The sequence below is a fragment of the Oncorhynchus tshawytscha genome, linkage group LG10, assembly GCF_018296145.1.
Source record: "Oncorhynchus tshawytscha isolate Ot180627B linkage group LG10, Otsh_v2.0, whole genome shotgun sequence".
Lineage (NCBI taxonomy): Eukaryota > Metazoa > Chordata > Actinopteri > Salmoniformes > Salmonidae > Oncorhynchus > Oncorhynchus tshawytscha.
The window spans coordinates 83478911-83506795 of record NC_056438.1 but is presented as its reverse complement, the minus strand read 5'-3'; the positions used below and the strand labels follow the sequence as shown (position 1 = coordinate 83506795).

The 27885-nt window shown below is 46.5% G+C and overlaps 2 protein-coding genes across 10 annotated transcripts in view; both read right to left on the bottom strand.

Annotated features, from left to right (window-relative positions):
* LOC112259686 (casein kinase I) overlaps window positions 1-22249 on the bottom strand; it is a 61172-nt gene extending 38923 nt beyond the window's left edge. For 2 of the 9 annotated variants that reach the window (XM_042329254.1, XM_042329251.1), the window contains exons 1-2: window positions 22011-22248; window positions 1932-2706 (exon numbers count right to left, since the gene is read on the bottom strand). In XM_042329254.1, coding sequence (XP_042185188.1) covers window positions 1932-2162 — 231 coding nt within the window. In that variant the 5' untranslated portion in view covers window positions 2163-2706; window positions 22011-22248. Of the gene's footprint in view, window positions 1-1931; window positions 2707-21959 lie in introns of all 9 variants that reach the window. The other 7 variants (XR_006084421.1, XR_006084420.1, XR_006084423.1 and 4 more) reach the window with 7 other exon arrangements.
* LOC121847662 (serine/arginine repetitive matrix protein 1-like) lies at window positions 2541-26005 on the bottom strand. The gene is made up of 4 exons (XM_042329612.1): window positions 25975-26005; window positions 25538-25726; window positions 3003-4872; window positions 2541-2706 (listed from the first exon to the last, which is right to left on the bottom strand). The coding sequence occupies exons 1-4, from the start codon at window positions 26003-26005 to the stop codon at window positions 2541-2543; spliced, it is 2256 nt and encodes a 751-aa protein (XP_042185546.1).
* Between the last annotated feature and the right edge of the window lie 1880 nt (window positions 26006-27885).

Below are 27885 nucleotides of genomic sequence, written 5' to 3'. Positions count from 1 at the left end.
GAGGCACCACCAAGCAAGAAGTGCCATGAAGACCAAGGAGCTCTCCAAATAGGTCAGGGACAAAGTTGTGGAGAAGTCCAGATCAGGGTCGGGTTATAAAAAAATAACTGAAACTTTGAACATCCCACGGAGCACCATTAAATATATTATTAAAAAATGGAAAGAATATGGCACCACAACAAACCTGCCAAGAGAGGGCCGCCCACCAAAACTCACAGATCAGGCAAGGAGGGCATTAATCAGAGAGGCAACAAAGAGAGCAAAGATAACCCTGAAGGAGCTGCAAAGCTCCACAGCGGAGATTGGAATATCTGTCCATAGAACCACTTTAAGCCGTACACTACACAGAGCTGGGCTTTACGGAAGAGTGGCCAGAAATAAATAAGCACGTGAGAGACTCCCCAAACATGGAAGGTACTCTGGTCAGATGAGACTAAAATTGAGCTTTTTGGCCATCAAGGAAAACACAATGTCTGTCACAAACCAAACACCTCTCATCACCCCGAGATCACCATCCCACCATCAACACCATCATGCTGTGGGGATGTTTTTCCATCGGCAGGGACTGGGAAACTGGTCAGAATTGAAGGAATGATGGATGGTGCTAAATACAGGGATATTCTTGAGGGAAACCTGTTTCAGTGTTCCAGATATTTGAGACTGGGACGGAGGTTCACCTTCCAGCAGGACAATGACCCTAAGCATACTGCTAAAGCAACACTCGAGTGGTTTAAGGGGAAACATTTAAATGTCTTGGAAAGGCATAATCAAAGCCCAGACCTCAATCCAATTGAGAATCTGTGGTATGACTTAAAGATTGCTGTACACTAGCAGAACCCATCCAACTTGAAGGAGCTGGAGCAGTTTTGCCTTGAAGAATGGGCAAAAATCCCAATGGCTGGATGTGCCAAGCTTATAGAGACATACCCCAAGAGACTTACAGCTGTAATTGCTGCAAAAAGTGGCTCTACAAAGTATTGACTTTGGGGGGGATGAATGTCATACGCACTCAAGTTTTAAAGAAAAATAGTTTTATTTGTTTGTTTCCCAAAACTTCAAAGTGGTAAGCATATTGTGTGAATCAAATGAACACCCCCCCCCCAAAAAAATCAAATTTAATTCCAGGTTGTAAGGCAACAAAATAGGAAAAATGCCAAGGGGGTGAATACTTTCACAACCCACTGTAGATTGAGGGGAAAAAATAATTTAATTAAAATTTGAATAAGCCTGTAACATAACAAAATGTTTTTTAAAAAGTCAAGGGTCGGAATACTTTCCAAATGCACTGTATGGTTCAACCTCATGTTTATATAATATAACTAAGGTATAGTCTAAATCCAACTCCTTTCCCTCTCAGAGTTCAGAGCGCACACTGGACTCGAGGAGTAGGGTTGATCCGAGCATTCTGGCCTCACAATGGCAGTCAAGCACCCAAGCTAACAGGCTAAGGTTGGCTAGCTTGCTAGCTACTTCAAATCCAATTTTATTTGTCACATGCACCAAATACAACAGGTGTAGACCTTACTGTGAAATGCTTACTTACAAGCCCTTAACCAACAATTCAGTTTTAAGAAAATCCCTAAAAAAAAGTAAGAGATAAGAATAACAAATAATTAAAGAGCAGCAGTAAATAACAATAGCAGGGCTATACACAGTCAATGTGTGGGGGGTACCGGTGTCGAGGTAATTATGTACATGTAGGTAGAGTTATTAAAGTGGCTATGCATAGATAATAAAAGAGTAGCTGGGCATAAAATAAGGGGTGGGGGGCAATGCAAATAGTCTGGGTACCCATTTGTTTATATGTTTAGGAGTCTTATGGCTTGGTCCTAGACTTGGCGCTCCGGGACCACTTGCCGTGCGGTAGCAGAGAGGACAGTCTCAAGGTTCAACCTCATGTTCATATATGTTATAGCATTAGGTCCACTCACCAGTTTGATAGCCACATATTCATTAGTGTACAGGTTCTTCCCCAGGCGTAGCTCTCCAAAGTTCCCACAACCAATCTTCTTCCCGACCCGAAAGTTAGGGCCCACCATGAGCACCCCGGAGTTGCTCCCCGAGCTGCGACTGCCATGCCCCGACCGGCTCCCTCCCGTCTTTGACATCCTCTTCCCTTCCTCTGCCTCCCCCTTTCCTCCTCCTCTCTTGTCAAAGTCCATAAGTTTGTGGTACCCTGGCCTCTCCACGATTACGCCACTGCCATGCAGTCCTCAGAGCCGCCAAAACATCCACCAGACCGGCAGGGGGGCGTGGAGGGGAATGGAGAGGTGGAGGGAGCCAAGTCACCACACAGTGTAGGGCTAGTACTGAATGTGTGAGTGTGAATATACTCTTTATGAGGCCTACGGCTGATAACTACTAATCAAGATAGCAACAGTGAGAGTAGAGATCAGGTGAACTGATGAGCCATCCTCTTCTGTGGGTCTCGCTCTCTCTAAATCACCACCAGCATCAAAGCTGCATCTAAACCTAGGACTGGACTCACACTAGCTAACTAAGAAAGGCTATCCAAGCTAAAGGAAGGAAGGTGCTCCTAGCTAAAGGAAGGAAGGTGCTCCTAGCTCCTGGCTGTGTGATTGATGTGGGCGTCGTCCTCCAGGGCCCACTCCTGGTGAGGTTGTGAAGGTGCAGTCATTCCCAGCGGTCTGATACACCTGGTGGAGCGGTTGGTTGGACAGACGGGCTAACACAACAGCGCTACACCTGGGGAAGAGACAGAATGTCAACTGTTATAATCAGGGAATACTCCATTAATCTACAACATAGCAATTCAAATGGATCTCATATACACACAAACAGCTAGGTAGCTATAGCATGCTGTAATTTAACAATGTGTTTAAATCAATCGGTGAGGATGCCAGCTTTCCACTGCTTTCTCATCGAACCACCTTTCTCCATTTCCACAAGCGCCAAGTACAGACATTTCCATTTCTCCAAACTCTGTTTCTAGAGCGTGGTGTCTGGCCCACCGTGCTTCTAGAGCGTGGTGTCTGGCCCACCGTGTTTCTAGGGCGACACAGTGTTTCAAAAGCGGCACCGTGTTTCTAGAGCGTGGTGTCTGGCCCACCGTGTTTCTAGAGCGTGGTGTCTGGCCCACCGTGTTTCTAGAGCGTGGTGTCTGGCCCACCGTGTTTCTAGGGCGTGGTGTCTGGCCCACCGTGTTTCTAGGGCGTGGTGTCTGGCCCACCGTGTTTCTAGGGCGTGGTGTCTGGCCCACCGTGTTTCTAGAGCGTGGTGTCTGGCGCACCGTGTTTCTAGAGCGTGGTGTCTGGCCCACCGTGTTTCTAGAGCGTGGTGTCTGGCCCACCGTGTTTCTAGGGCGACAGTGTTTCAAAAGCGGCACCGTGTTTCTAGAGCGTGGTGTCTGGCGCACCGTGTTTCTAGAGCGTGGTGTCTGGCCCACCGTGTTTCTAGAGCGTGGTGTCTGGCCCACCGTGTTTCTAGAGCGTGGTGTCTGGCCCACCGTGTTTCTAGAGCGTGGTGTCTGGCCCACCGTGTTTCTAGGGCGTGGTGTCTGGCCCACCGTGTTTCTAGGGCGTGGTGTCTGGCCCACCGTGTTTCTAGGGCGTGGTGTCTGGCCCACCGTGTTTCTAGGGCGTGGTGTCTGGCCCACCGTGTTTCTAGGGCGTGGTGTCTGGCCCACCGTGTTTCTAGGGCGTGGTGTCTGGCCCACCGTGTTTCTAGAGCGTGGTGTCTGGCGCACCGTGTTTCTAGAGCGTGGTGTCTGGCGCACCGTGTTTCTAGAGCATGGTGTCTGGCCCACCGTGTTTCTAGAGCGTGGTGTCTGGCCCACCGTGTTTCTAGGGCGACAGTGTTTCAAAAGCGGCACCGTGTTTCTAGAGCGTGGTGTCTGGCCCACCGTGTTTCTAGAGCGTGGTGTCTGGCCCACCGTGTTTCTAGAGCGTGGTGTCTGGCCCACCGTGTTTCTAGAGCGTGGTGTCTGGCCCACCGTGTTTCTAGAGCGTGGTGTCTGGCCCACCGTGTTTCTAGAGCGTGGTGTCTGGCCCACCGTGTTTCTAGAGCGTGGTGTCTGGCCCACCGTGTTTCTAGAGCGTGGTGTCTGGCCCACCGTGTTTCTAGAGCGTGGTGTCTGGCCCACCGTGTTTCTAGGGCGTGGTGTCTGGCCCACCGTGTTTCTAGGGCGTGGTGTCTGGCCCACCGTGTTTCTAGAGCGTGGTGTCTGGCCCACCGTGTTTCTAGAGCGTGGTGTCTGGCCCACCGTGTTTCTAGAGCGTGGTGTCTGGCCCACCGTGTTTCTAGAGCGTGGTGTCTGGCCCACCGTGTTTCTAGAGCGTGGTGTCTGGCCCACCGTGTTTCTAGGGCGTGGTGTCTGGCCCACCGTGTTTCTAGAGCGTGGTGTCTGGCCCACCGTGTTTCTAGAGCGTGGTGTCTGGCCCACCGTGTTTCTAGAGCGTGGTGTCTGGCCCACCGTGTTTCTAGGGCGTGGTGTCTGGCCCACCGTGTTTCTAGAGCGTGGTGTCTGGCCCACCGTGTTTCTAGAGCGTGGTGTCTGGCCCACCGTGTTTCTAGGGCGTGGTGTCTGGCCCACCGTGTTTCTAGGGCGACAGTGTTTCAAAAGCGGCACCGTATTTCTAGAGCGTGGTGTCTGGCCCACCGTGTTTCTAGAGCGTGGTGTCTGGCCCACCGTGTTTCTAGAGCGTGGTGTCTGGCCCACCGTGTTTCTAGAGCGTGGTGTCTGGCCCACCGTGTTTCTAGAGCGTGGTGTCTGGCCCACCGTGTTTCTAGAGCGTGGTGTCTGGCCCACAGTGTTTCTAGGGCATGGTATCGGGCACACAATCCTTCGAGGCCGCGCAGTGTTCCTAGAGTGTGCGCACCTCCCACCTACCTCTATATCGCGCAAGTTGATTGCTTATTCAGTCACTATAGCAGCTTAGGCCTGTATGTCGCTATAGGCCTGTATCTACACTGCCGGTAAAACGTTTTAGAACACCTACTCATTCAAGGGTTTTTCTTTATTTTTACTATTTTCTACATTGTAGAAAAATAGTGAAGGCATCAAAACTATGAAACGACACATGTAATCATGTAGTAACCCCAAAAAAGGTAAATCAAAATAGATTTTATATTTAAGGTTCTTCAAATAGCCACCCTTTGCCTTGAAGACAGCTTGGCACACTATTGGCACTCTCAACCAGCTTCATCTGGAATGCTTTTCCAACAGTCTTGAAGGCGTCCCACATATGCTGAGCACTTGTTGGCTGCTTTTACTTCACTCAATAAAGTGCGCATTGGTCCGGTTTCTCCTAATTGAATGTGCCGGTTGCTGTGAGTATATATACCCGTTCTTTGTCAATCGAGAGGACTGTTGTGAAGGTAACTTGTTACTTAAGTCTACAACTCATTCTCAGTGGTGAGAGTATGAACTGCCTGGTATATATCCTCTTTAAATCTGCGTATTCCTTCAAAGCTCAGTTGTCCTGAGTCTGCACAACTCTCCCAGGACCTAGGATCAAGAGAGACGCTCAAGTGTTTTAGTACTATATCTCTTGACACAATGATGAAAATAATCATGGCCTCTAAACCTTCAAGCTGCATACTGGACCCTATTCCAACTAAACTACTGAAAGAGCTGCTTCCTGTGATTGGCCCTCCTAGGTTGAACATAATAAACGGCTCTATATCCACCGGATGTGTACCAAACTCACTAAAAGTGGCAGTAATAGAGCCTCTCTTGAAAAAGCCAAACCTTGACCCAGAAAATATAAAAAACTATAGGCCTATATCGAATCTTCCATTCCTCTCAACAATTTAGAAAAGGCTGTTGCGCAGCAACTTACTGCCTTCCTGAAGACAAACAATGTATACGAAATGCTTCAGTCTGGCTTTAGACCCCATCATAGCACTGAGACGGCACTTGTGAAGGTGGTAAATGGCATTTTAATGGCATCGGACCGAGGCTCTGCATCTGTCCTCGTGCTCCTAGACCTTAGTGCTGCTTTTGATACCATTGATCACCACATTCTTTTGGAGAGATTGGAAACCCAAATTGCTCTACACGGACAAGTTCTGGCCTGGTTTAGATCTTATCTGTCGGAAAGATATCAGTTTGTCTCTGTGAATGGTTTGTCCTCTGACAAATCAACTGTAAATTTCGGTGTTCCTCAAGGTTCCTTTGGGACCACTATTGTTTTCACTATATATTTTACCTCTTGGGGATGTTATTCGAAAACATAATGTTAACTTTCACTGCTATGCGGATGACACACAGCTGTACATTTCAATGAAACATGGTGAAGCCCCAAAATTGCCCTTGCTAGAAGCATGCGTTTCAGACATAAGGAAGTGGATGGCTGCAAACTTTCTACTTTTAAACTCGGACAAAACAGAGATGCTTGTTCTAGGTCCCAAGAAACAAAGAGATCTTCTGTTGAATCTGACAATTAATCTTAATGGTTGTACAGTCGTCTCAAATAAAACTGTGAAGGACCTCGGCGTTACTCTGGACCCTGGTCTCTCTTTTGAAGAACATATCAAGACCATTTCAAGGACAGCTTTTTTCCATCTACGTAACATTGCAAAAATCATAAACTTTCTGTCCAAAAATGATGCAGAAAAATTAATCCATGCTTTTGTCACTTCTAGGTTAGACTACTGCAATGCTCTACTCTACTGCAATGCGGCTACCCGGATAAAGCACTAAATAAACTTCAGTTAGTACTAAATACGGCTGCTCGAATTCTGACTAGAACCAAAAAATTTGATCATATTACTCCAGTGCTAGCCTCTCTACACTGGCTTCCTGTCAAAGCAAGAGCTGATTTCAAGGTTTTACTGCTAACCTACAAAGCATTACATGGGCTTGCTCCTACCTATCTCTCTGATTTGGTCCTGCCGTACATACCTACACGTACGCTACGGTCACAAGACGCAGGCCTCCTAATTGTCCCTAGAATTTCTAAGCAAACAGCTGGAGGCAGGGCTTTCTCCTATAGAGCTCCATTTTTATGGAACGGTCTGCCTACCCCTGTCAGAGACGCAAACTCGGTCTCAACCTTTAAGTCTTTACTGAAGACTCATCTCTTCAGTGGGTCATATGATTGAGTGTAGTCTGGCCCATGAGTGGGAAGGTGAACGGAAAGGCTCTGGAGCAACGAACCGCCCTTGCTGTCTCTGCCTGGCCGGTTCCCCTCTTCCCACTGGGATTCTCTGCCTCTAACCCTATTACAGGGGCTGAGTCACTGGGGCTCTCTCTTGCCGTCCCTGGAAGGGGTGCGTCACCTGAGTGGGTTGATTCACTGATGTGGTCATCCTGTCTGGGATGGCGCCCCCCCCTTGGGTTGTGCCATGGCGGAGTTCTTTGTGGGCTATACTCAGCCTTGTCTCAGGATGGTAAGTTGGTGGTTGAAGATATCCCTCTAGTGGTGTGGGGGCTGTGCTTTGGCAAAGTGGGTGGGGTTATATCCTTCCTGTTTGGCCCTGTCTGGGGGTGTCCTCGGATGGGGCCACAGTGTCTCCTGACCCCTCCTGTCTCAGCCTCCAGTATTTATGCTGCAGTAGTTAATGTGTCGGGGGGCTAGGGTCAGTTTGTTATATCTGGAGTACCTCTCCTGTCCTATTCGGTGTCCTGTGTGAATCTAAGTGTGCGTTCTCTCTTTCTCTCTCTCTCTGAGGACCTGAGCCCTAGGACCATGCCCCAGGACTACCTGACATGATGACTCCTTGCTGTCCCCAGTCCACCTGGCCGTGCTGCTGCTCCAGTTTCAACTGTTCTGCCTTATTATTATACGACCATGCTGGTCATTTATGAACATTTGAACATCTTGGCCATGTTCTGTTATATCTCCACCCGGCACAGCCAGAAGAGGACTGGCCACCCCACATAGCCTGGTTCCTCTCTAGGTTTCTTCCCAGGTTTTGGCCTTTCTAGGGAGTTTTTCCTAGCCACCGTGCTTCTACACCTTCTACACCAGCATTGCTTGCTGTTTGGGGTTTTAGGCTGGGTTTCTGTACAGCACTTTGAGATATCAGCTGATGTACGAAGGGCTATATAAATAAATTTGATTTGAATTTGATTTGTATAGGCTTACAGGCGTTTTGCCTTTTGTAGCGGTTTGGTTGCTTCTTTACTACTGTTTATTGTTTTGACGTTTTATCCATTTGTGTCAATTAAATACCAGAAGGTGATCGTCCCTTTGTGTCCGATGCCAGAAGGTGATCGTCCCTTTGTGTCCGATACCAGAAGGTGATCGTCCCTTTGTGTCCGATACCAGAAGGTGATTGTCCCTTTGTGTCGATACCAGAAGGTGATCGTCCCTTTGTGTCGATACCAGAAGGTGATCGTCCCTTTGTGTCGATACCAGAAGGTTCTTTTTGATTAATCTGGTACCATCTCTTCACCTGCTCTCCGTTTAGTTTTCCAGGTTCCGTTTTTTCCCCAGTTTTCGGTCTCAAAAATCACAGTTCTTATAGAAAAACAACAAAATTCGATGTTGTTATTCCAAAACAATGCTTAAACCACTTGAGGTCTGGGGGGGGGAATCGAAGAAATTTTGATTTTGGTAAGCATATCGGAATCGGCGGAAGGAAGATGTAGGAAGATGATGACGCCATGAAATGTCAGGTTAGGTACAAAACCAATGTCAAACCTGGCCGTGCATACCTGCTAACGTGGAAGATTTTGACGTTTCATGAAAAGGTAAGGCCACGTGCAACACAGCATTCCTAACCTGGCCCACAACGTCTGCTGTGTGGATCTATTTTAACGTTTCAAAGGAAGGCCATATGCACCGTTTGTGCTGCTACTATTTCCCGAGGAGGGGAGAAAGTGAAATTTTTCAATACCACAAACCTAACTACTCATTAGAAAGTGCATCACCCCCAGACGTTCAGCAACTACTTAGAGCAAAAGAAGAAAAAAACTAAACACACACTTACAACAACGAAACAAGATCAAGTCGAGCAGTCATTTGAAACTCAAAAAGGCTAAATCCATTAATGCCAAGACAATGGAATTCATTGCCCTTGACAATCAACCGTTCTCTGTCATGGATGATGTTGGCTTTCGTCGACTGGTCGAGCACTTCGAGCTCTGGTACACACTACCAAGTAGGCACTATTTTTCCAGATGTTGCCCTACCGGAGTTACACAGTATTGCTGAAATGCACATCCACGAGCTACTTGCTATAGGTGTCACTGTTATTAGCTTCAATAGCACCATGAGCATGCGGAGTCTGACAGTACAGTGGGTCAATGAGGATATCGTACTGAGGAAAGCCGTATTGCTCAAGAATGGGCTGGTTCTCATACCACTGCTGCCATTTCAACGGCAATTGAGAACATGTTTGAAACATGAACACACTCCTAACGCCATTCAAACAACTGACTCGAGAAATAATTTTCAATGCACCGACAGAACAGAAAAGCTACGTCTGGTAAGACGAGGGGTGGGAGTGCGTGTCTTTTTGTCAATAACAGCTGGTGCGCGATGTCTAATATTAAAGAAGTCTCAAGGTATTGCTCACCTGAGGTAGAGTACCTTATGATAAGCTGTAGACCACACGATCTACCAAGGGAGTTCTCATCTACATTATTTGTAGCCATCTACACAGACCAATGCACTAAGAGCGCACTCAACCAGCTGTATAAGGCCATAAGCAAACAAGAAAATGCTCTCCCAGAAGTGGCGCCCCTAGTGGCCGGGGACTTTAATGCAGGGAAACTTAAATCAGTTTTACCTAATTTCTATCAGCATGTCACATGTGCAACCAGAGGGGGGGAAAAAAATCCTAGACCACCTTTACTCCACACACAGAGATGCACACAAAGCTCTCCCCCGACCTCCATTTGGCAAATCCAACCATTTTTCTGTCCTCCTGATTCCTGCTTACAAGAAAAAAATAAAAGCAGGAAGTACCAGTGACTCGCTCAATACGAAAGTGGTCAGATGGCGCGGATGCTACGCTACAGGACTGTTTTGCTAGCACAGACTGGAATATGTTCCGGGATTCACCCCGTGGCATTGAGGAATGCACCACCTCGGTCATCGGCTTCATCAATAAGTGCATCGACGACGTCGTCCCCTCAGTGACCGTACATACATATCCCAACCAGAATAGCCATGCTGATCCTCAACACTGGGGCCCCTTAGGGGTGTGTACTTAGTCCCCTCCTGTACTCCCTGTTCACCCACGACTGCGTGACCAAACAACTCCAACCCCATCATTAAGTTTGCTGACGACACAACAGTGGTAGGCCTGATCACCGACAACGATGAGACAGCCTATAGGGAGGTCAGAGAACTGGCCGTGTGGTGCCAGGACAACAACCTCTCCCTCAATGTGAGCAAGACAGAAGGACCTGATCGTGGACTACAGGAAAGGGTGGGCAGAACAGTCTCCCATTAAAATCAACGGGGCTGTAGTGGACCGGGTCGAGAGTTTCAAGTTCCTTGGTGTCCACATCACCAACGGCGCCGACAGAGATGGCCGCCTCGCTTCGCGTTCCTAGGAAACTATGCAGTGTTTTGTTTTTTTACGTGTTATTTCTTACATTAGTACCCCAGGTCATCTTAGGTTTCATTACATACAGTCGAGAAGAACTACTGAATACAAGATCAGCGTCAACCCACCATCAGTACGACCAAGAATATGTTCATGGTCCAAACACACCAAGTCAGTCGTGAAGAGGGGACGACAAAACCTTCCCCCACCCCAGGAAACTAAAAAGCTTTGGCATGGTTCCCCAGATCCTCAAAAAATTTGACAGCTGCACCATCGAGAGCATCCTGACCGGTTGCAACACCGCCTGGTATGGGAACTGCTCGGCATCTGACCGCAAGGCGCTACAGAGGGTAGTGCGTACGGCCCAGTACTTCACTGGGGCCAAGCTTCCTGCTATTGCCTACATCCCAAACTGCCCCCTATTGCCTAAGGGTGAAATGGCCCCTCTGAATAACAGGCCGTGGTTTTGGCTTAACTGTGTTGTGAAAAAAACACCACCTAGATAGCACAGCAGGACATATCTGGAAACCCAATCATAATAACTTTTCATTGCAGGTTTGTAATAACAAAATTAGACCATCATTTTAGTGTTAACCATTTTAATTAAATAAGGTCAAGGACATGACAAACTAAAACAAAGTATTAGAATGTGCAGAATTGTCTCTGACATTAGTCAGCTACTATGTGTTACAATATACAGTTGTATGTGCATTTAGAAATGTTGCATAGTGCTCTGGGCGGTATCTTTGTAGGTAGACATCCATTTTTCCTCTGATCGTCAAACAGAACTAAAAGGTGGAGGGGGAGAGGGGAATTATCCAGGACAGAAAGTAGAATGGAAGTCGTGTTGAAAGCTGTATGTCATTTACTGCAGCTGCCTGCTCAGCGTCTGACTGACGGAGTTAGAAACCAGAGCCCCTCTCATCCTACAGTACAGCTACTGGTCAGGTCCAGAAACCAGAGCCCCTCTCATCCTACAGTACAGCTACTGGTCAGGTCCAGAAACCAGAGCCCGTCTCATCCTGCAGTACAGCTACTGGTCAGGTCCAGAAACCAGAGCCCCTCTCATCCTACAGTACAGCTACTGGTCAGGTCCAGAAACCAGAGCCCCTCTCATCCCACAGTACAGCTACTGGTCAGGTCCAGAAACCAGAGCCCCTCTCATCCTACAGTACAGCTACTGGTCAGGTCCAGAAACCAGAGCCCGTCTCATCCTGCAGTACAGCTACTGGTCAGGTCCAGAAACCAGAGCCCGTCTCATCCTACAGTACAGCTACTGGTCAGGTCCAGAAACCAGAGCCCGTCTCATCCCACAGTACAGCTACTGGTCAGGTCCAGAAACCAGAGCCCGTTTCATCCTACAACTGCAGGCAGGAAGTGTTATCTAGTGTTTGAGTACCAGCTCTAAAAATACACCCCTCTCTCTCTCTTTCCCCAGCCAAGCTTTCCCTCTTGTGCTCTTTGCCGCTCTGTCCTATCACCCCCCCTCGCTCTCTCGCTTCCCCAGCCAAGCTCTCGCTCTAGTGCTCGTTGCCACTCTGTCCTATCACCCCTCTCTCTCGCGCTCTCTCTTTTCCCGGCCAAGCTGTCTCTCTATAGCGCTCTCTGCCTCTGTCTGTCCTATCACCCCTCCCTCTCCAGCCCAGCTCTCTGCTTAGAGGAACAGACCTCCCACTCTCATGTCAGCTGTTGTGGACAGACAGAACGACAACTCTGAGGAGTCGCCAAAAGAGTGTCTGTACAATAAAGACATCAAGGACACTTGTCTTACTGGGGGAATAAAAGACATCAAGGACACTTGTCTTACTGGGGGAATAAAGACATTAAGGACACTTGTCTTACTGGGGGAATAAAGACATCAAGGACGTTTCACTACATATTATGAGGCATGTTTAACCTTGCTTCAAAGTAGCCTAGGCAAAAATCTGACCATATCATTGGAAGCAATTATTTAATAAATAGACTTCCATCTATAAAGATCATCAAGGACATGATCAAAGCTGGGACCGAGAGACTGAAAAACAGCTTCTATCTAAAGGCCATCAGGCTGTTAAAAGTAACCACCTGATTACTCAACCCTGCACCTTAGAGGCTGCTGCCCTATATCCATAGACATGGAATCACTCACCTGGTTACTCAACCCTGCACCTTAGAGGCTGCTGCCCTATATCCATGGAATCACTCACCTGGTTACTCAACCCTGTACCTTAAGAGGCTGCTGCCCTATATCCATAGACATGGAATCACTCACCTGGTTACTCAACCCTGTACCTTAAGAGGCTGCTGCCCTATATCCATAGACATGGAATCACTCACCTGGTTACTCAACCCTGTACCTTAAGAGGCTGCTGCCCTATATCCATGGAATCACTCACCTGGTTACTCAACCCTGCACCTTAGAGGCTGCTGCCCTATATATATAGACATGGAATCACTTTAATGTTTACATACTATTTTATTCATTTCATATGTCTATACTGTATTCAACTGTATTGTAGTCAATGACATCCCGACATTGCTCGTCCTAATATTCATACATTTCTTAATTTTATTCTTTTAATTTGAGATGTGTGTATTGTTATTTATTTAGTCAACCTTTATTTAACAAAGCAAGTCAGTTAAGAACAAATTCGTATTTACAATGGCGGTCTACCCCGGCCAAACCCAGACGACGCTGGACCAATTGGGCGCCGCTCTATGGGACTCCCAATCACAGCCGGTTGTGATACAGCCTGGAATCGAACCAGGGTCTGTAGTGACGCCTCTAGCACTGAGATGCAGTGCCTGAGACCGCTGCGCCACTCTGGAGCCCCTTGTGTATTGTTAGATATTACTGCACTGTTGGAGATAGGAACACAAGCATTTCCCTACACCCACAATAACATCTGTTAAGTATGTTTAGGTGACCAATATATTATGATTTATCATTTGAAACAAGTAGCCTGTTCCATTGGTTTTCAAATCAAACTTTATTTGTCACAGTGGCTTATTTCTGCATGTTATTGATACCATGTGGTGTTTTGAGGCATTTTGAATTCATGTCAATGCAAATACAGCTACAATTCGCCAGCTAGCTATGGTCAATATTAAGAAGTGTTCATTATTAGGTGTCAGGAGAGCACAGCGCATGGAACAAAGCAGTGAGACATGCAACATCGCGTTATGTTTTTGCAAAATGTTCACTGCTAGCATGCGAGGCCAAGAGTGCGGGGCCACGCAGGAATCAAATCCCACCCCCTCCGGAGTCTTCAGGGCGGAGACCCGGATGTTCTGAATGTCTAGTGATGTCCCTGGTTAGGGGATAAAGAACATTATTATGTAGCTTACAGTAGTTCCCAGTCACGTGGTGTTTGTTTATAAAAACACACAACGACCAGAGACCGGAGTTGTTCAACACGCGCCAGGTGACCTAGTTACAGTATGGAATTCACAACTAAATCTTTGCCAGCTAGATATCTTATAACTATTAAGTTAACTGTCTAAAATATGCTAAATGCTCTGCAGTTGTGCTTTTGGTTTGCTAATTTAGTAGCTGGTTAGCTATCTAATTATGTGGTTAGGGTCTACCAAAATCAAGCATTCGCTTGGTAACAGCAGAGAAATCCCCTCCTAGCTGAGATTTGTTTTGTGAGTACAGCAAACTGTGTAGCCTTTTTTGAGTTACTTGTATAGTTTAGGTCAGAAACTGTACAAAATGTTCGCAATGAACTTGTTAGCATTTAGTAAGCATATTCTAATGGATTTTACATGTACTTGTTAGCATTGCTAACCTTCGGATTATAGAGTATCAGTGAGGTTTGAAAACAGCGCCCCTTGTGTTCAGTGCTGGTATTACCGAATATCCAGGTATGGCACAAGGTCGGTATGAGGGTGACAATCTTAATGACGATCTTAATAACGCCCAAGCCCACTTATAAGACACTACTTGATGTCGCGAAATAAAATCATCAGGCTATGGAACCCTGTGCTGTTCACCGGACGTGCTACCTGTCCCAGACCTGCTGTTTTCAACTCTCCAGGGACAGCAGGAGAGGTAGAGAGACTCGCAATGATCGGCTATGAAAAGCCAACTGCCATTTACTACCGAGGTGCTGACGTGTTGCACCCTCGACAACCACTGTGATTAATATTATTTGACCCTGCTGGTCATCTATGAACATTTGAACATCTTGGTCATGTTCTGTTATAATCTCCACCCGGCACAGCCAGAAGAGGACAAACCACCCCTCATAGCCTGGATCCTCTCTAGGTTTCTTCCTAGGTTCTGGCCTTCCTAGCTACCATGCTTCTACACCTGCATTGCTTGCTGTTTGGGGATTATGCTGGGTTTTTGTACAGCACTTTGTGACATCAGCTAATGTAAGAAGATTGTTATGAATCCATTTGATTTATATACGAACACAGAGCTGACCCCATTTACTTGACTAGTCAATTGTTTGGTTGTATACAGCACAAAATTCAGCTCAGGTGCATCCCATTTCCATTGATCATCCCTGAGATGTTTCTACAACTTGGAGTCCACCTGTGGTAAATTCAATTGATTGGACATGATTTGGAAAGGCACACAACTGTCTATATAATGGTCCCACAGTTGACAGTGCATGTCAGAGCAAAAACCAAGCCATGAAATTGTCCGTAGAGCTCAGAGACAGGATTGTGTCGAGACACAGATCTAAGGAAGGGTAGAATAAACATGTCTGCAGCATTGAAAGTCCTCAAGAACACAGTGGCTCCATCATTCATAAATTAAAGAAATTTGGAACCACCTAGATTCTTCCTAGAGCTAGCCGCCGGGCCAAACTGAGCAATCGGGGGAGACGGTCCTTGGTTAGGAAGATGACCAAGAACCTGTTGGGGACTCTGACAGAGCTCCTCTATGGAGATGGGAGAACCTTCCAGAAGGACAACCATCTCTGCAGCACTCCACTAAATCAGGCCTTTATGGTAGAGTGGCCAGACGGAAGCCAATCCTCAGTAAACGGCACATGACAGCCCGCTTGGAGTTTGCCAAAAGGCACCTAAAGGACTCTCGGACCATGAGGAACAAGGTTCTCTGGTTTGATGAAACCAAGATTGAACTCTTTGGCCTGAATGCCAAGCTGCACATCTGAAGGAAACCTGGCAACATCCCTAAGGTGAAGACGGTGGTGGCAGCATCATGCTGTGGGGATGTTGTTCAGCGGCAGGAACTGGGAGACTAGTCAAGACCAAGGTAAAGATGAACGGAGCAAAGTACAGAGATCCTTTTGAAAACCTGCTCCAGGACACGCCGGACAACACAAGAGTGGCTTCGGGACTCTGCATGTCCTTAAGAGGCCCAACCAGAGTCCGGAACTGGAGAGACCTGAAAATAGCAACGTTCCCCATCCAACCTGACAGAGATTGAGAGGATCTGCAGAGAAGAATGGGAGAAACTCCCCAAATACAGGTGTCAAGATTGTAGAGTCATACCCAAGAAGACTTGAGGCTGTAATCACTGACAAAGGTGCGTCAACAAAGTACTGATTAAAGGGTCTGAATACTTATGTAAATGTGATATTTCAGTTTTGTATTTTTTATAAACGTACAAACATTTCTAAAAACCTATTTTTGCTTTGTCACTATCGGGTATTGTATGTAGCTTGATGAGTCAAAAAATATATTTTTTAACTGGGCTGTCCACTGCTCAGAGAGGTGATATTTAACTGGGCTGTCCACTGCTCAGAGAGGTGATATTTAACTGGGCTGTCCACTGCTCAGAGAGGTGATATTTAACTGGGCTGTCCACTGCTCAGAGAGGTGATATTTAACTGGGCTGTCCACTGCTCAGAGAGGTGATATTTAACTGGGCTGTCCACTGCTCAGAGAGGTGATATTTAACTGGGCTGTCCACTGCTCAGAGAGGTGATATTTAACTGGGCTGTCCACTGCTCAGAGAGGTGATATTTAACTGGGCTGTCCACTGCTCAGAGAGGTGATATTTAACTGGGCTGTCCACTGCTCAGAGAGGTGATATTTAACTGGGCTGTCCACTGCTCAGAGAGGTGATATTTACCTGGGCTTGTTGCAGATAGAAGTGCAGCCTAATGAATGGAGCTGACACACTTCACGTTGGCCCTGGTCAAAAGTAGTGCACTACGGGAAATAGGTTGCCAGTTTGGACACAGTGTGGACAGAATGGCTGTAATAGATACTAGGTTGCCAGTTGGGACACAATGTGGAGAGAATGGCTGTAATAGATAATTGGTTGCCAGTTGGGACACAGTGTGGACATAACATGACTTAGGCTGTCTTTACACTGACAAAATAAAGTAAGATAAGCCAAAGAGAAAGTGGTTTCAAACTATATGATACATGGTAACCTACCATGGTAATATGGCCCAAGGATGACTTGCAGTGCGTGTACAAACACACAGTAGAGATATTTGGGTTGAACACGCAGCAGACAGGAGTATGCTGATCTCAACAGGCCTGGTATTATTAGACATCTATGCAGGTCAGCAATCTAGAGGGGTTTTGTCTCTGGTTGAAGTGTCACAGACATTTCATCTAAGATTAGACTCCATCTCTCTGTCTTATAAAGAGCCTTTTGGTAGGCAATAGGTTCATTTGGTCCAGATAGTCCCACACAAATTTTACAGATTAACAGATCTTTAAAATGCCTGGAAAAGTGGTATACCATTTTTAAAAATCCCATCAACAACATGCTATAGCTAGACCTAGCAGGAATCCATCAACATCATGCTATAGCTAGACCTAGCAGGAATCCATCAACATCATGCTATAGCTAGACCTAGCAGGAATCCATCAACATCATGCTATAGCTAGACCTAGCAGGAATCCATCAACATCATACTATAGCTAGACCTAGCAGGAATCCATCAACATCATGCTATAGCTTTACCTAGCAGGAATCCATCAACATCATACTATAGCTAGACCTAGCAGGAATCCATCAACATCATGCTATAGCTAGACCTAGCAGGAATCCATCAACATCATGCTATAGCTAGACCTAGCAGGAATCCATCAACATCATGCTATAGCTAGACCTAGCAGGAATCCATCAACATCATGCTATAGCTAGACCTAGCAGGAATCCATCAACATCATGCTATAGCTAGACCTAGCAGGAATCCATCAACATCATGCTATAGCTAGACCTAGCAGGAATCCATCAACATCATGCTATAGCTAGACCTAGCAGGAATCCATCAACAACATGCTATAGCTAGACCTAGCAGGAATCCATCAACATCATGCTATAGCTAGCCCTAGCAGGAATCCATCAACAACATGCTGTAGCTAGACCTAGCAGGAATCCATCAACAACATGCTGTAGCTAGCCCTAGCAGGAATCCATCAACAACATGCTGTAGCTAGACCTAGCAGGAATCCATCAACAACATGCTGTAGCTAGACCTAGCAGTAATCCATCAACATCATGCTGTAGCTAGACCTAGCAGGAATCCATCAACATCATGCTATAGCTAGACCTAGTAGGAATCTATCAACATCATGCTATAGCTAGCCCTAGCAGTAATCCATCAACAACATGCTGTAGCTAGACCTAGCAGGAATCCATCAACAACATGCTGTAGCTAGACCTAGCAGGAATCCATCAACAACATGCTGTAGCTAGACCTAGTAGGAATCTTAAGCAAGAAAGAAAATGTGTAGGCTGTGGAACATCCCCCTACTGTATTTTACTGTGTGGGTTGTAGTCTACAAAACATTAGGAACACCTGCTCTTTCCATGACAGACGAACCAGGCGAATGATATTTAGTTATTTTTTCCCCAACTTTATTTAACCAGGTAGGCCAGTTGAGAACAAGTTCTCATTTACAACTGCGACCTGGCCAAGATAAAGCAGCGCAACCCAAAGGTCATCCAGCCAACTTGACACAACTGTGGGAAGCATTGAAGTCAACATGGGCCAGCATCCCTGTGGACACCTTGCAGAGTCCATGCACAGATTCATTGAGGCTGTTCTGAGGGCAAAAGGGGGTGCAACTAAATATTAGGAAAGTGTTGCTAATGTTTTGTACACACACACACACACACACACACAGGGGGTATTGTTTGTTGCTGGTGATGTATAGGCCTATACCTCTCAGGCTTCAGGTGGGGTCAAGTTACACAGAGACCAGCTTTTTCCTCTCTGGCTTCAGGTGGGGTCAAGTTACACAGAGACCAACCTATACCTCTCTGGCTTCCATTGGAGGTCAGGTTACACAGAGACCAGCCTATACTTCTCAGGCTTCAGGTGTGGGTCAGGTTACAGAGAGACCAGCCTATACCTCTCTGGCTTCCATTGGAGGTCAGGTTACACAGAGACCAGCCTATACTTCTCAGGCTTCAGGTGTGGGTCAGGTTACAGAGAGACCAGCCTATACCTCTCCGGCTTCCATTGGAGGTCAGGTTACAGAGAGACCAGCCTATACTTCTCAGGCTTCAGGTGTGGGTCAGGTTACACAGAGACCAACCTATACCTCTCCGGCTTCCATTGGGGGTCAGGTTACACAGAGACCAGCCAATACCTCTCCGGCTTCCATTGGGGGTCAGGTTACACAGAGACCAGCCTATACCTCTCTGGCTTCCATTGGGGTCAGGTTACAGAGAGACCAGCCTATACTTCTCAGGCTTCAGGTGTGGGTCAGGTTACACAGAGACCAACCTATACCTCTCCGGCTTCCATTGGGGGTCAGGTTACACAGAGACCAGCCAATACCTCTCCGGCTTCCATTGGGGGTCAGGTTACACAGAGACCAGCCTATACCTCTCTGGCTTCCATTGGGGTCAGGTTACACAGAGACCAACCTATACCTCTCCGGCTTCCATTGGGGGTCAGGTTACACAGAGACCAGCCTATACCTCTCTGGCTTCCATTGGGGTCAGGTTACAGAGAGACCAGCCTATACCTCTCTGGCTTCCATTTGGGTCAGGTTACAGAGAGACCAGCCTATACCTCTCCGGCTTCCATTGGGGGTCAGGTTACAGAAAGAGACCAGCAAGGCCCCATGGCATCCATTAGCCCCATACCTATCACCCAATCTATCACTAGTAACCTAGCCTGTTCTCAGATCTGTTTGTATTGTATAGCAGCCAACTCCTATCGTGGATTAAAAATAATAATACGAAGATCTGGGACCAGGCTAAACTATCAGTCTGTCTTCATAACTAGCACAGAAGAGAGACTGTCAAACAGGCCAGTCTGTCTAAATAACTAGCACAGCAGAGAGACTGTGAACAGACTGGTCTGTCTTCATAACTAGCACAGAAGAGAGACTGTCAAACAGGCCAGTCTGTCTAAATAACTAGCACAGCAGAGAGACTGTGAACCAGACTGGTCTGTCTTCATAACTAGCACAGCAGAGAGACTGTCAACCAGGCTAGTCTGTCTTGATAACTAGCACAGAAGAGAGACTGTCAACCAGGCTAGTCTTTCTTGATAACTAGCACAGCAGAGACTGTGAACCAGACTAGTCTTTCTTGATAACTAGCACAAAAGAGAGACTGTCAACCAGGCTAGTCTGTCTTGATAACTAGCACAGCAGAGAGACTGTCAGTCATGAACAGGAACTGCCATGTTTTTATGGGATGTCTGTTATTCTCAACGAACCAGTTTCACAGCCCCAGAGAGACAGGCGGAACAACAAGGTCTCTATCCATTGAAGCGTCCCAAATGGCTCCCTTTTCCCTATATAGTGCCCTTGGGCTGTGGTCAAAAGGGTGCCATTTGTGAGGAATACCACGTAACCTCTTGCTCCTGACATATGCATCTGATCAGTTATGACTGAGACTATCATCACAACACCACACAATATGACCTTAAATTCAGACCCTCCTACATGTGCAGCTGATTTCTGTGGTGTGCAGCAAAGCCACAAATATCGACATCCACATCCAGCCGGGTAGGCCTTACTCTGTGGTTACTTAATCTCTAGCTTTTACAGTTTCGCTGCTGTGCTGATGACACATTTCAAATACTGTTTAGTGGTAGCTTGTGTTGTGATGAATTTCTACAATTGACACAGTTGTCTCACTTCATAATAAACAAGAGGATATGTTTGTAAACACAGCCAGGGGAATCCATTGTCTCGTTCAAAATGTGATGGCTGGGTGGTTTTAGGAATAAGACTCCTTAGTAATTCATCTTAAGTGATACTGCCAGTTGGATAACAGCAAAAAAAAAAAAAAGGCTTTCGTTTTGAGTTTGTTTGGTTTATGGAGTGGCAAGGGGCAAAGATCCTGGGAGAACATCAGTACGTAGCGAGCAAGAATATACTCCACAGACATACACAGACAGCAACTAAACAAGTGCCTAGCCATGTAAAGTCAACGTACTAGTACTACTAGCTCGTTAAGTTAGTCATATAGCAAAGTTATGCTTGCAATACAGCCATTGACAAGATCAATGCAAAGATAGATAGGTTGGCTTGATTTTCAGTAGAGTCGATCTAGCCAGGTATCTGGAAAACTTACGCCTGAGCTACTGTAAAAATATTTGGTTAGCTAATCGAGTTAGGCCCAAGCTCGCTAACTAGTTATAGGCTGCCTGGATAGGTAGCTGACTGTTAGCCTAGTTAGTGTGAACAGGGTTTTGTGTGATGTGTGTGTATCTGTTTAGGTTGGTCGACGAACCAATGTAGGTAAAACTCTAACTAGTTGACGTTAATCATTTTTTACATTGTACGTGACGTTGATGTTTTTACACAGCTTGAACACATTAATCACGGGGGATTAGTTAGCTAGGCCTGAAACATTTACCTGTTGTCCTAGCTTGCTACACATCGATATGCTAGCTAACATTAGCTAGTTGTCTTCCTGGCGTTGTCGTCGTATTTGACAATCGATTATAAAATATAACATTTGCATTATAAAGCGAACACAAGTTAGCGAGATGGCTAACTAACATATTTAGTTGCGGTTTTGGATAGCACGCTAACTGGTGTCGCAGCTAGTCGCCTAGCTAACGTTAGCTAGAGCAGGCAGATTCACCGGCGTCGGCTAGCTGTAGGCTTTTACCTCAACCAATTACCTAACGTGGTTAATGCCAGGTGATATCTGGTGCGTTAGATAAGCAATCAAAATGCACCTATTGTAATATGTACATTTAGCTAGCTTTGATAACCAGCTAATTTGCCTAACTACCTACGGTATCACATGAAGTTACTGTACCTAGCTAGCTTTGCTAACCGTTAGTTGATTTGTTGCTAACCGTTAGTTGATTTGTTGCTAACTGGCAGTTGATTTGTTGCTATGGCCTAGCGATGGAACTTCACTACGATATTATTGTCGTTGGTTTAAAAAAACATTACAAGTTGTAAATACAAAAGTAGAGTTGATAACGTTATAGCTATACGTTTACAAATGAACAAAAAACAATCCGTTTGTTGACATTTCCCGAATAATAAATATAATACGACAACAAAAAAAACAGGGCAACTCCTTAATCCGTAACTGTTACTGTCGAGATTTGATGCACATTTCTTTCAATTCATTTTTCACTAACCTATTGGTCAAAAACAAACACACATTGAACGAAGGGAGGGAACGCGTGTACCTTCTCCGGTTGGTTTAAGACACGGTAATTCCAATCTCATTGTGTTTTTTGTTTAATGTAATTTTCTTCATTCCATGTTCCTCCTCTCTCTCCCTCTCCTGTGGCTGTTGTCTCTGTAAACTCAACCTCGCCAGTCAGGTAACGAACGAGCGTAACATTTTTTTTTCTGCCGCTGCGCTGTTCCCTGCTACAGATAAGTTGTTCAACTAGCGTAACTTGGTTTGGAGAATAGCTAGTCACAGGCCGTGTTCGAGAGCATCAAAACGACTGACTGATCTTCGAATCAAATTGGATTTGTCTGATGCGCGGAATACAACAGGTGTAGGTAGACCTTACAGTGAAATGCTGACTTACAAATCCTTAATCAAAAATGCCGTTTTAAGAAAAACATGCGTTAAGTAAAAAAAATAAGTAAAAAATGTAAAAAACAAATCATGAAAGAGCTGCAGTAAAATAACAGTAGTGAGGCTATATACCGGTACAGAGTCAATGTGCTTTGGGCACAGGTTAGTCGAGGTAATTGAGGTAATACATACTGACTCGCCACACTTTCAACCCTTACACAAAAACATTAACCCAAAATGTAGGTAGAGTTAGTCACTATGCATAGATAATAAACAGGGGGGGGCAATGCAAATAGTCTAGGTATCCATTTGATTAGCTGTTCAGGAGTCTTATGGCTTGGGGGTTTGGACCTAGACCTGGCACTCCGGTACCGCTTGTCGTGCAGTAGCAGAGAGAACAGTCTATGACTAGGGTGGCTGGAATCATTGACAATTTTTAGGGCCTTCCTCTGACACTTCCTGGTATAGAAGTCCTGGATGGCAGGAAGCTTGGCCTCAGTGATGTACTGGGCTGTACGCACTACCCTCTGTAGTGCCTTGAGGTCGGAGACCGAGCACTTGCCATACCAAGCAGTGATGCAACCAGTCGCTCTCGATGGTGCAGCTGTAGAACCTTTTGAGGATGAGGACCCAGGTCCAATCTTTTCAGTCTCCTGAATAGGCTTTGTCGTGCCCTCTTCACGACTGTCTTGGTGTATTTGGTCCATGATAGTTTGTTGGTGATGTGGATACTGTTGTGACTTTACTTTCATTAATCTGATGGCTGTTATTTATTTAATCCACTAACTAGGTTTAATTGTTACCAGATTAAATTAATCATGTAGGATTTAACTCATTAGGATTTGGGGTACCACGGAAGAAGTTGTTAACAAGTTACTATCTCCAGAATTAAACGCTATAAGGTCTATATCTATTTAATCGATAAACAGTCATCTTATTAATCATTCCCTCTTATCATATCGTCATTCTGAACAGTCATAACCTTCTTGGATCTGAAAACCCCCCAGCCTGGCTCATTATTCAGTACTACACAAATTGGTTTAATCATTTATCTACTAGTTAACTAAATAATAATACCGAATATTCACACACTTACAAAGAGACAAAAGTCCCTAGTGGACTGACAAGATATGACAGCATGTAACAAAATAGATGGAGGAGGGTGAGAAAAAGGGACACATTATATAACTATTCTCCCATAAACCATATAAGTATATGGTTTATAAGAGAATAGTTATATAATGTTCCCCTTTTATCCCTTTCCCGTCTTCTACTGTTGTTCACTCTGGAAGATAACCAGCCATGCGGACGATTCCCATTGATGAGTATAGTAGGATTGTCTCACTTCGATGAGCTTTTCTCGATATCTGACATAAGACAGCTAATCAGCTGTACCAGTGATTGACTGAGAGGGGGAGTTGATCGCCTCTTCTTCCTCGTGTTAGTATTCAGGATTCGGACCACGATAGACATGAGCTGCAGCTCTTCGTCTCTCTGGTCTCAAGGAAGGTGAGTTCATTTCTTCATCTCGTGTTGAGGTTCAAAGTTTCAACCATTTCCAACAGGAAGCTACCACTCTATACTTTTCTGGTCTCAAGTTAATTTCGTTACCAAGGCTTTTTATGCACTCTGGCCAAAGGGGGCGGCTATGTTAGTCTGACACGCTCTTTTGACCTCACTCGGGGAGTGGCTACTTAATGTGCAAAGGATATGATTAGAATTTCTATGACTCCGAAAATCACATTCATATCTTAACAAAAACACTTACATCATTTGTCATTTTATATGTACAACATTATGGATAACATCTTGACAGATAAAAGGGGTATCCTTTCCAAGTTACAGTTTCAAATAACATCACAAAATGAAAACCAGTATTACATTTGTTTTCCATAGTTCCCCACATTCTTTATGTTAGTATTATTGTTCCATTATCCATGTTTGGACGTTAGAATTTTGGGCAAGTAAAAGTCTGGAGACAAAGGGAAATTCCTTTAGCTAATACTGGAGGGTAGAGAGAGTCATCTCCTGCTTAATTTACGACCGGGTATGGCGGTGTCAAAACCCCCACAGTTTCCTCCTCCTCCCCCCTTTTCGGGTGGGAGAGGGTCTGGTTATTGTCAGCCATTGCCAAGCTGATCTGACCCATTGTGATCCTCAAAGGACAGTCATGACAAATCCAAGGAACTTTAAGCTCTCAACCTGCTTCACTACAGCCCCGTCGATGAGAATAGTGCCCTCAAAGTTCATCACTAAGCTAAGGACCCTGGGACTGAACACCTCCCTCTGCAACTGGATCCTAGTCCTCCTTTTCCTGTAGTCCACAATCATCTCCTTTGTCTTCATCACGTTGAGGGAGAGGTTGTTATCCTGGCAGTGACCTCCTCCCTACAGGCTGTCTCATCTTTGTCGGTGATCAGGCCTACCACTGTTGAGTCTTCGGCAAACTTAATGATGGTGTTGGAGTTGTGCCTGGCCATACAGTCATGGGTGAACAGGGAGTACAGGAGGGGACTGAGCACGCACCCCTGAGGGGCCCCGTGTTGAGGATCAGCACAGCAGATGTGTTGTTACCTACCCTTACCACCTGGGGACGGCCAGTCAGGAAGTCTAGGATCCAGTTGCAGAGGGAGGTGTTCAGTCCCAGGGTCCTTAGCTTAGTGATGAGCTTTGAGGGCACTATTGTGTTGAGCTGTAGTCAATTAATAGCATTCTCACGTAGGTGTTCCAGTGGTGTCAGGAAAATAACCTCTCCCTCAATGTCAACAAAACGAAGGAGCTGATCATGGACTACAGGAGACAGCAGTGAGAGTACGCCCACATCAACATCGATAGGGCCGCAGTGGAGGGTCAAAAGCTTGAAGTTCCTCGGGGTGCACATCATTGACAACCTGAAATGGTCCCTTCACACAGACAGCAAGGTGAAGAAGACCTCTTCAGCCTACACAATATACCCCATCTGTAAACTCTCCTTCCAGACTCACATCAAACATCTCCAATCCAAAGTTAAATCTAGAATTGGCTTCCTATTTCGCAACAAAGCATCCTTCACTCATGCTGCCAAACATACCCTTGTAAAACTGACCATCCTACTGATCCTCTGACTCCTGCTCTGGATGGTCCTCCTCCAGCTTCAGCTCTGACTCCTCCTCTGGGTGGTCCTCTTCCAGCTTCAGCTCTGACTCCTCCTCTGGGTGGTCCTTCCAGCTTCCAGCTTCAGCTCTTCCAGCATCAGCTCTGACTCCTGCTCTGGGTGGTCCTCCTCCAGCTTCAGCTCTGACTCCTGCTCTGGGTGGTCCTCCTCTAGCTTCAGCTCTGACTCCTGCTCTGGGTGGTCCTCCTCCAGCTTCAGCTTTGACTGCTCCAGAACATCTTATAGAACCAAATCACATTCTGGAACACATTCTAACAAACGGCAGAGACAGCAGACAGGTTTAAGTTCCTGGGCAGTAGTCTGGATCGTCCTACCCATATGAGTTGCTTTTTTTATAGGTAGGCCTAAAGGTTTTTAGGCTAAATAACCATATCAACATGGAAAGCTCCTTGAAAGAGGTCATATGCCAGCAGGCCTATTGGGCCAAAATCAACAATAGTCAGTGATCAGATCAGTGATTCCCAACCAGGGTCCTGGGGGTACTTGAGAAGACTCATGAGACCATAGGCCTACTGGTAAAATGCACGAGGGGGTACTCCGGGCAGAGCCAAATTCAGTTGGTGGTATAGTAACCAAAAAAGATTGGGAATCACTGGGATAGAAACCATATATCCTGAGGCTGCATTTATTGTAGCTGGGGTTTTTAACAAAGAAAATTTGAGAACAAGGCTACCTAAATTCTATCAGCATATTGATTGCAGAGCTCGCATGGGCATTACACTAGACCACTGCTACTCTAACTTCCGTGATGCATACAAGGCCCTCCCCCACCTTCCCTTCGGCAAATCTGACCACGACTCCATTTTGCTCCTACCGTCCTATAGGCAGAAACTCAAACAGGATGTACCCGTTACCAAAACCATTCAAAGCTGGTCTGACAAATCGGAATCCACACTTCAAGATTTTTTTCATCACGCGGACTGGGAAATGTTTCCGGGTTGCCTCAGAGAATAATATCGACATATACACTAATTCAGTGAGTGAGTTGATAAGGAAGTGCATTTTAGATGTTGTACCCACTATGACTATTAAAATCTACCCTAACCAGAAACTGTGGATGGATTGCAGCATTCGCGCAAAACTGAAAGCGTGAACCACCACATTTAACCATGGAAAGATGACTGGGAATATGGCAGAATAAAAACAGTGTAGTTATTCCCTCCGCAAGGCAATCAAACAAGTGAAATGTCGGTACAGGGACAAAATGAAGTCGCAATTTAATGGCACAGACACGAGACGTATGTGGCAGGGTCTACAGGAAACCACGGACTACAAAAAGACAACCAGCCACGTCGCGGTCACCGACGTCACGCTTTCAGACAAGCTAAACACCTTCTTCACCCGCTTTGAGGATAACACAGTACCACTGACACGGCCCGCTACCAAGGATTCTCCTTCTCCATGACCGACGTGAGTAAGACATTTTAACATGTTAGCCCTCGCAAGGTTGCTGGTGCATGCTGTGTGTCATGCTGTGTGTGACTGCTGTCTCTCCATCAGCCCTATGCAGCGGTGTAGTGGTGCCTAGAGAAGTGCCAAACGGTTCCCAAACAGTCCGCCCATCGAAGAAAAAAACACCGCCCAGCGAAGCAAAGGCACCGCCCAGCGAAGCAAAGGCACCGCCCAGCGAAGCAAAGGCACCGCCCAGCGAAGCAAAGGCACCGCCCAGCGAAGGAAAGGCACCGCCCAGCGAAGGAAAGGCACCGCCCAGCGAAGAAAGGCACCGCCCAGCGAAGGAAAGGCACCGCCCAGCGAAGGAAAGGCACCGCCCAGCGAAGGAAAGGCACCGCCCAGCGATGGAAAGGCACCGCCCAGCGATGGAAAAGCACCGCCCAGCGATGGAAAGGCACCGCCCAGCGATGGAAAGGCACCGCCCAGCGATGGAAAAGCACCGCCCAGCGATGGAAAAGCACCGCCCAGCGATGGAAAAGCACCGCCCAGCGATGGAAAAGCACCGCCCAGCGAAGGAAAAGCACCGCCCAGCGAAGGAAAAACACCGCCCAGCGAAGGAAAGGCACCGCCCAGCGAAGCAAAGGCACCGCCCAGCGAAGCAAAGGCACCGCCCAGCGATGGAAAGGCACCGCCCAGCGATGGAAAGGCACCGCCCAGCGATGGAAAAGCACCGCCCAGCGATGGAAAAGCGATGGCCTGTCAGGGTCTGGCATCCTATTGGGTGGGCCTGTCAGGGTCTGGCATCCCAGTGGGTGGACCTGTCAGGGTCTGGCATCCCAGTGGGCATCCCTTTGGGTGGGCCTGTCAGGGCCTGGCTCCCCAGTGGGTGGGCCTGGATCCCATTGGGTGGGTCTGGCATCCCATTGGGTGGGCCTGGCCCATTGCGATCCATGTCTACGCCCTGATGCAAACAGTGCATGATGAT

Bases quoted from the DNA above. Each gene is read 5' to 3' on its own strand.
- LOC121847662 (XM_042329612.1), bottom strand. From the start codon at position 26,005: ATGAGTCTTCTCAAGTACCCCCAGGACCCTG. The intron at 25,727-25,974 runs GTTGGGAATCAC...TGGTTCTATAAG, and splicing joins CAAGTACCCCCAGGACCCTG to ATGTTCTGGAGCAGTCAAAG. The intron at 4,873-25,537 runs GTCAGAGCTGAA...TGACTGAATAAG, and splicing joins AAGGACCACCCAGAGGAGGA to CAATCAACTTGCGCGATATA.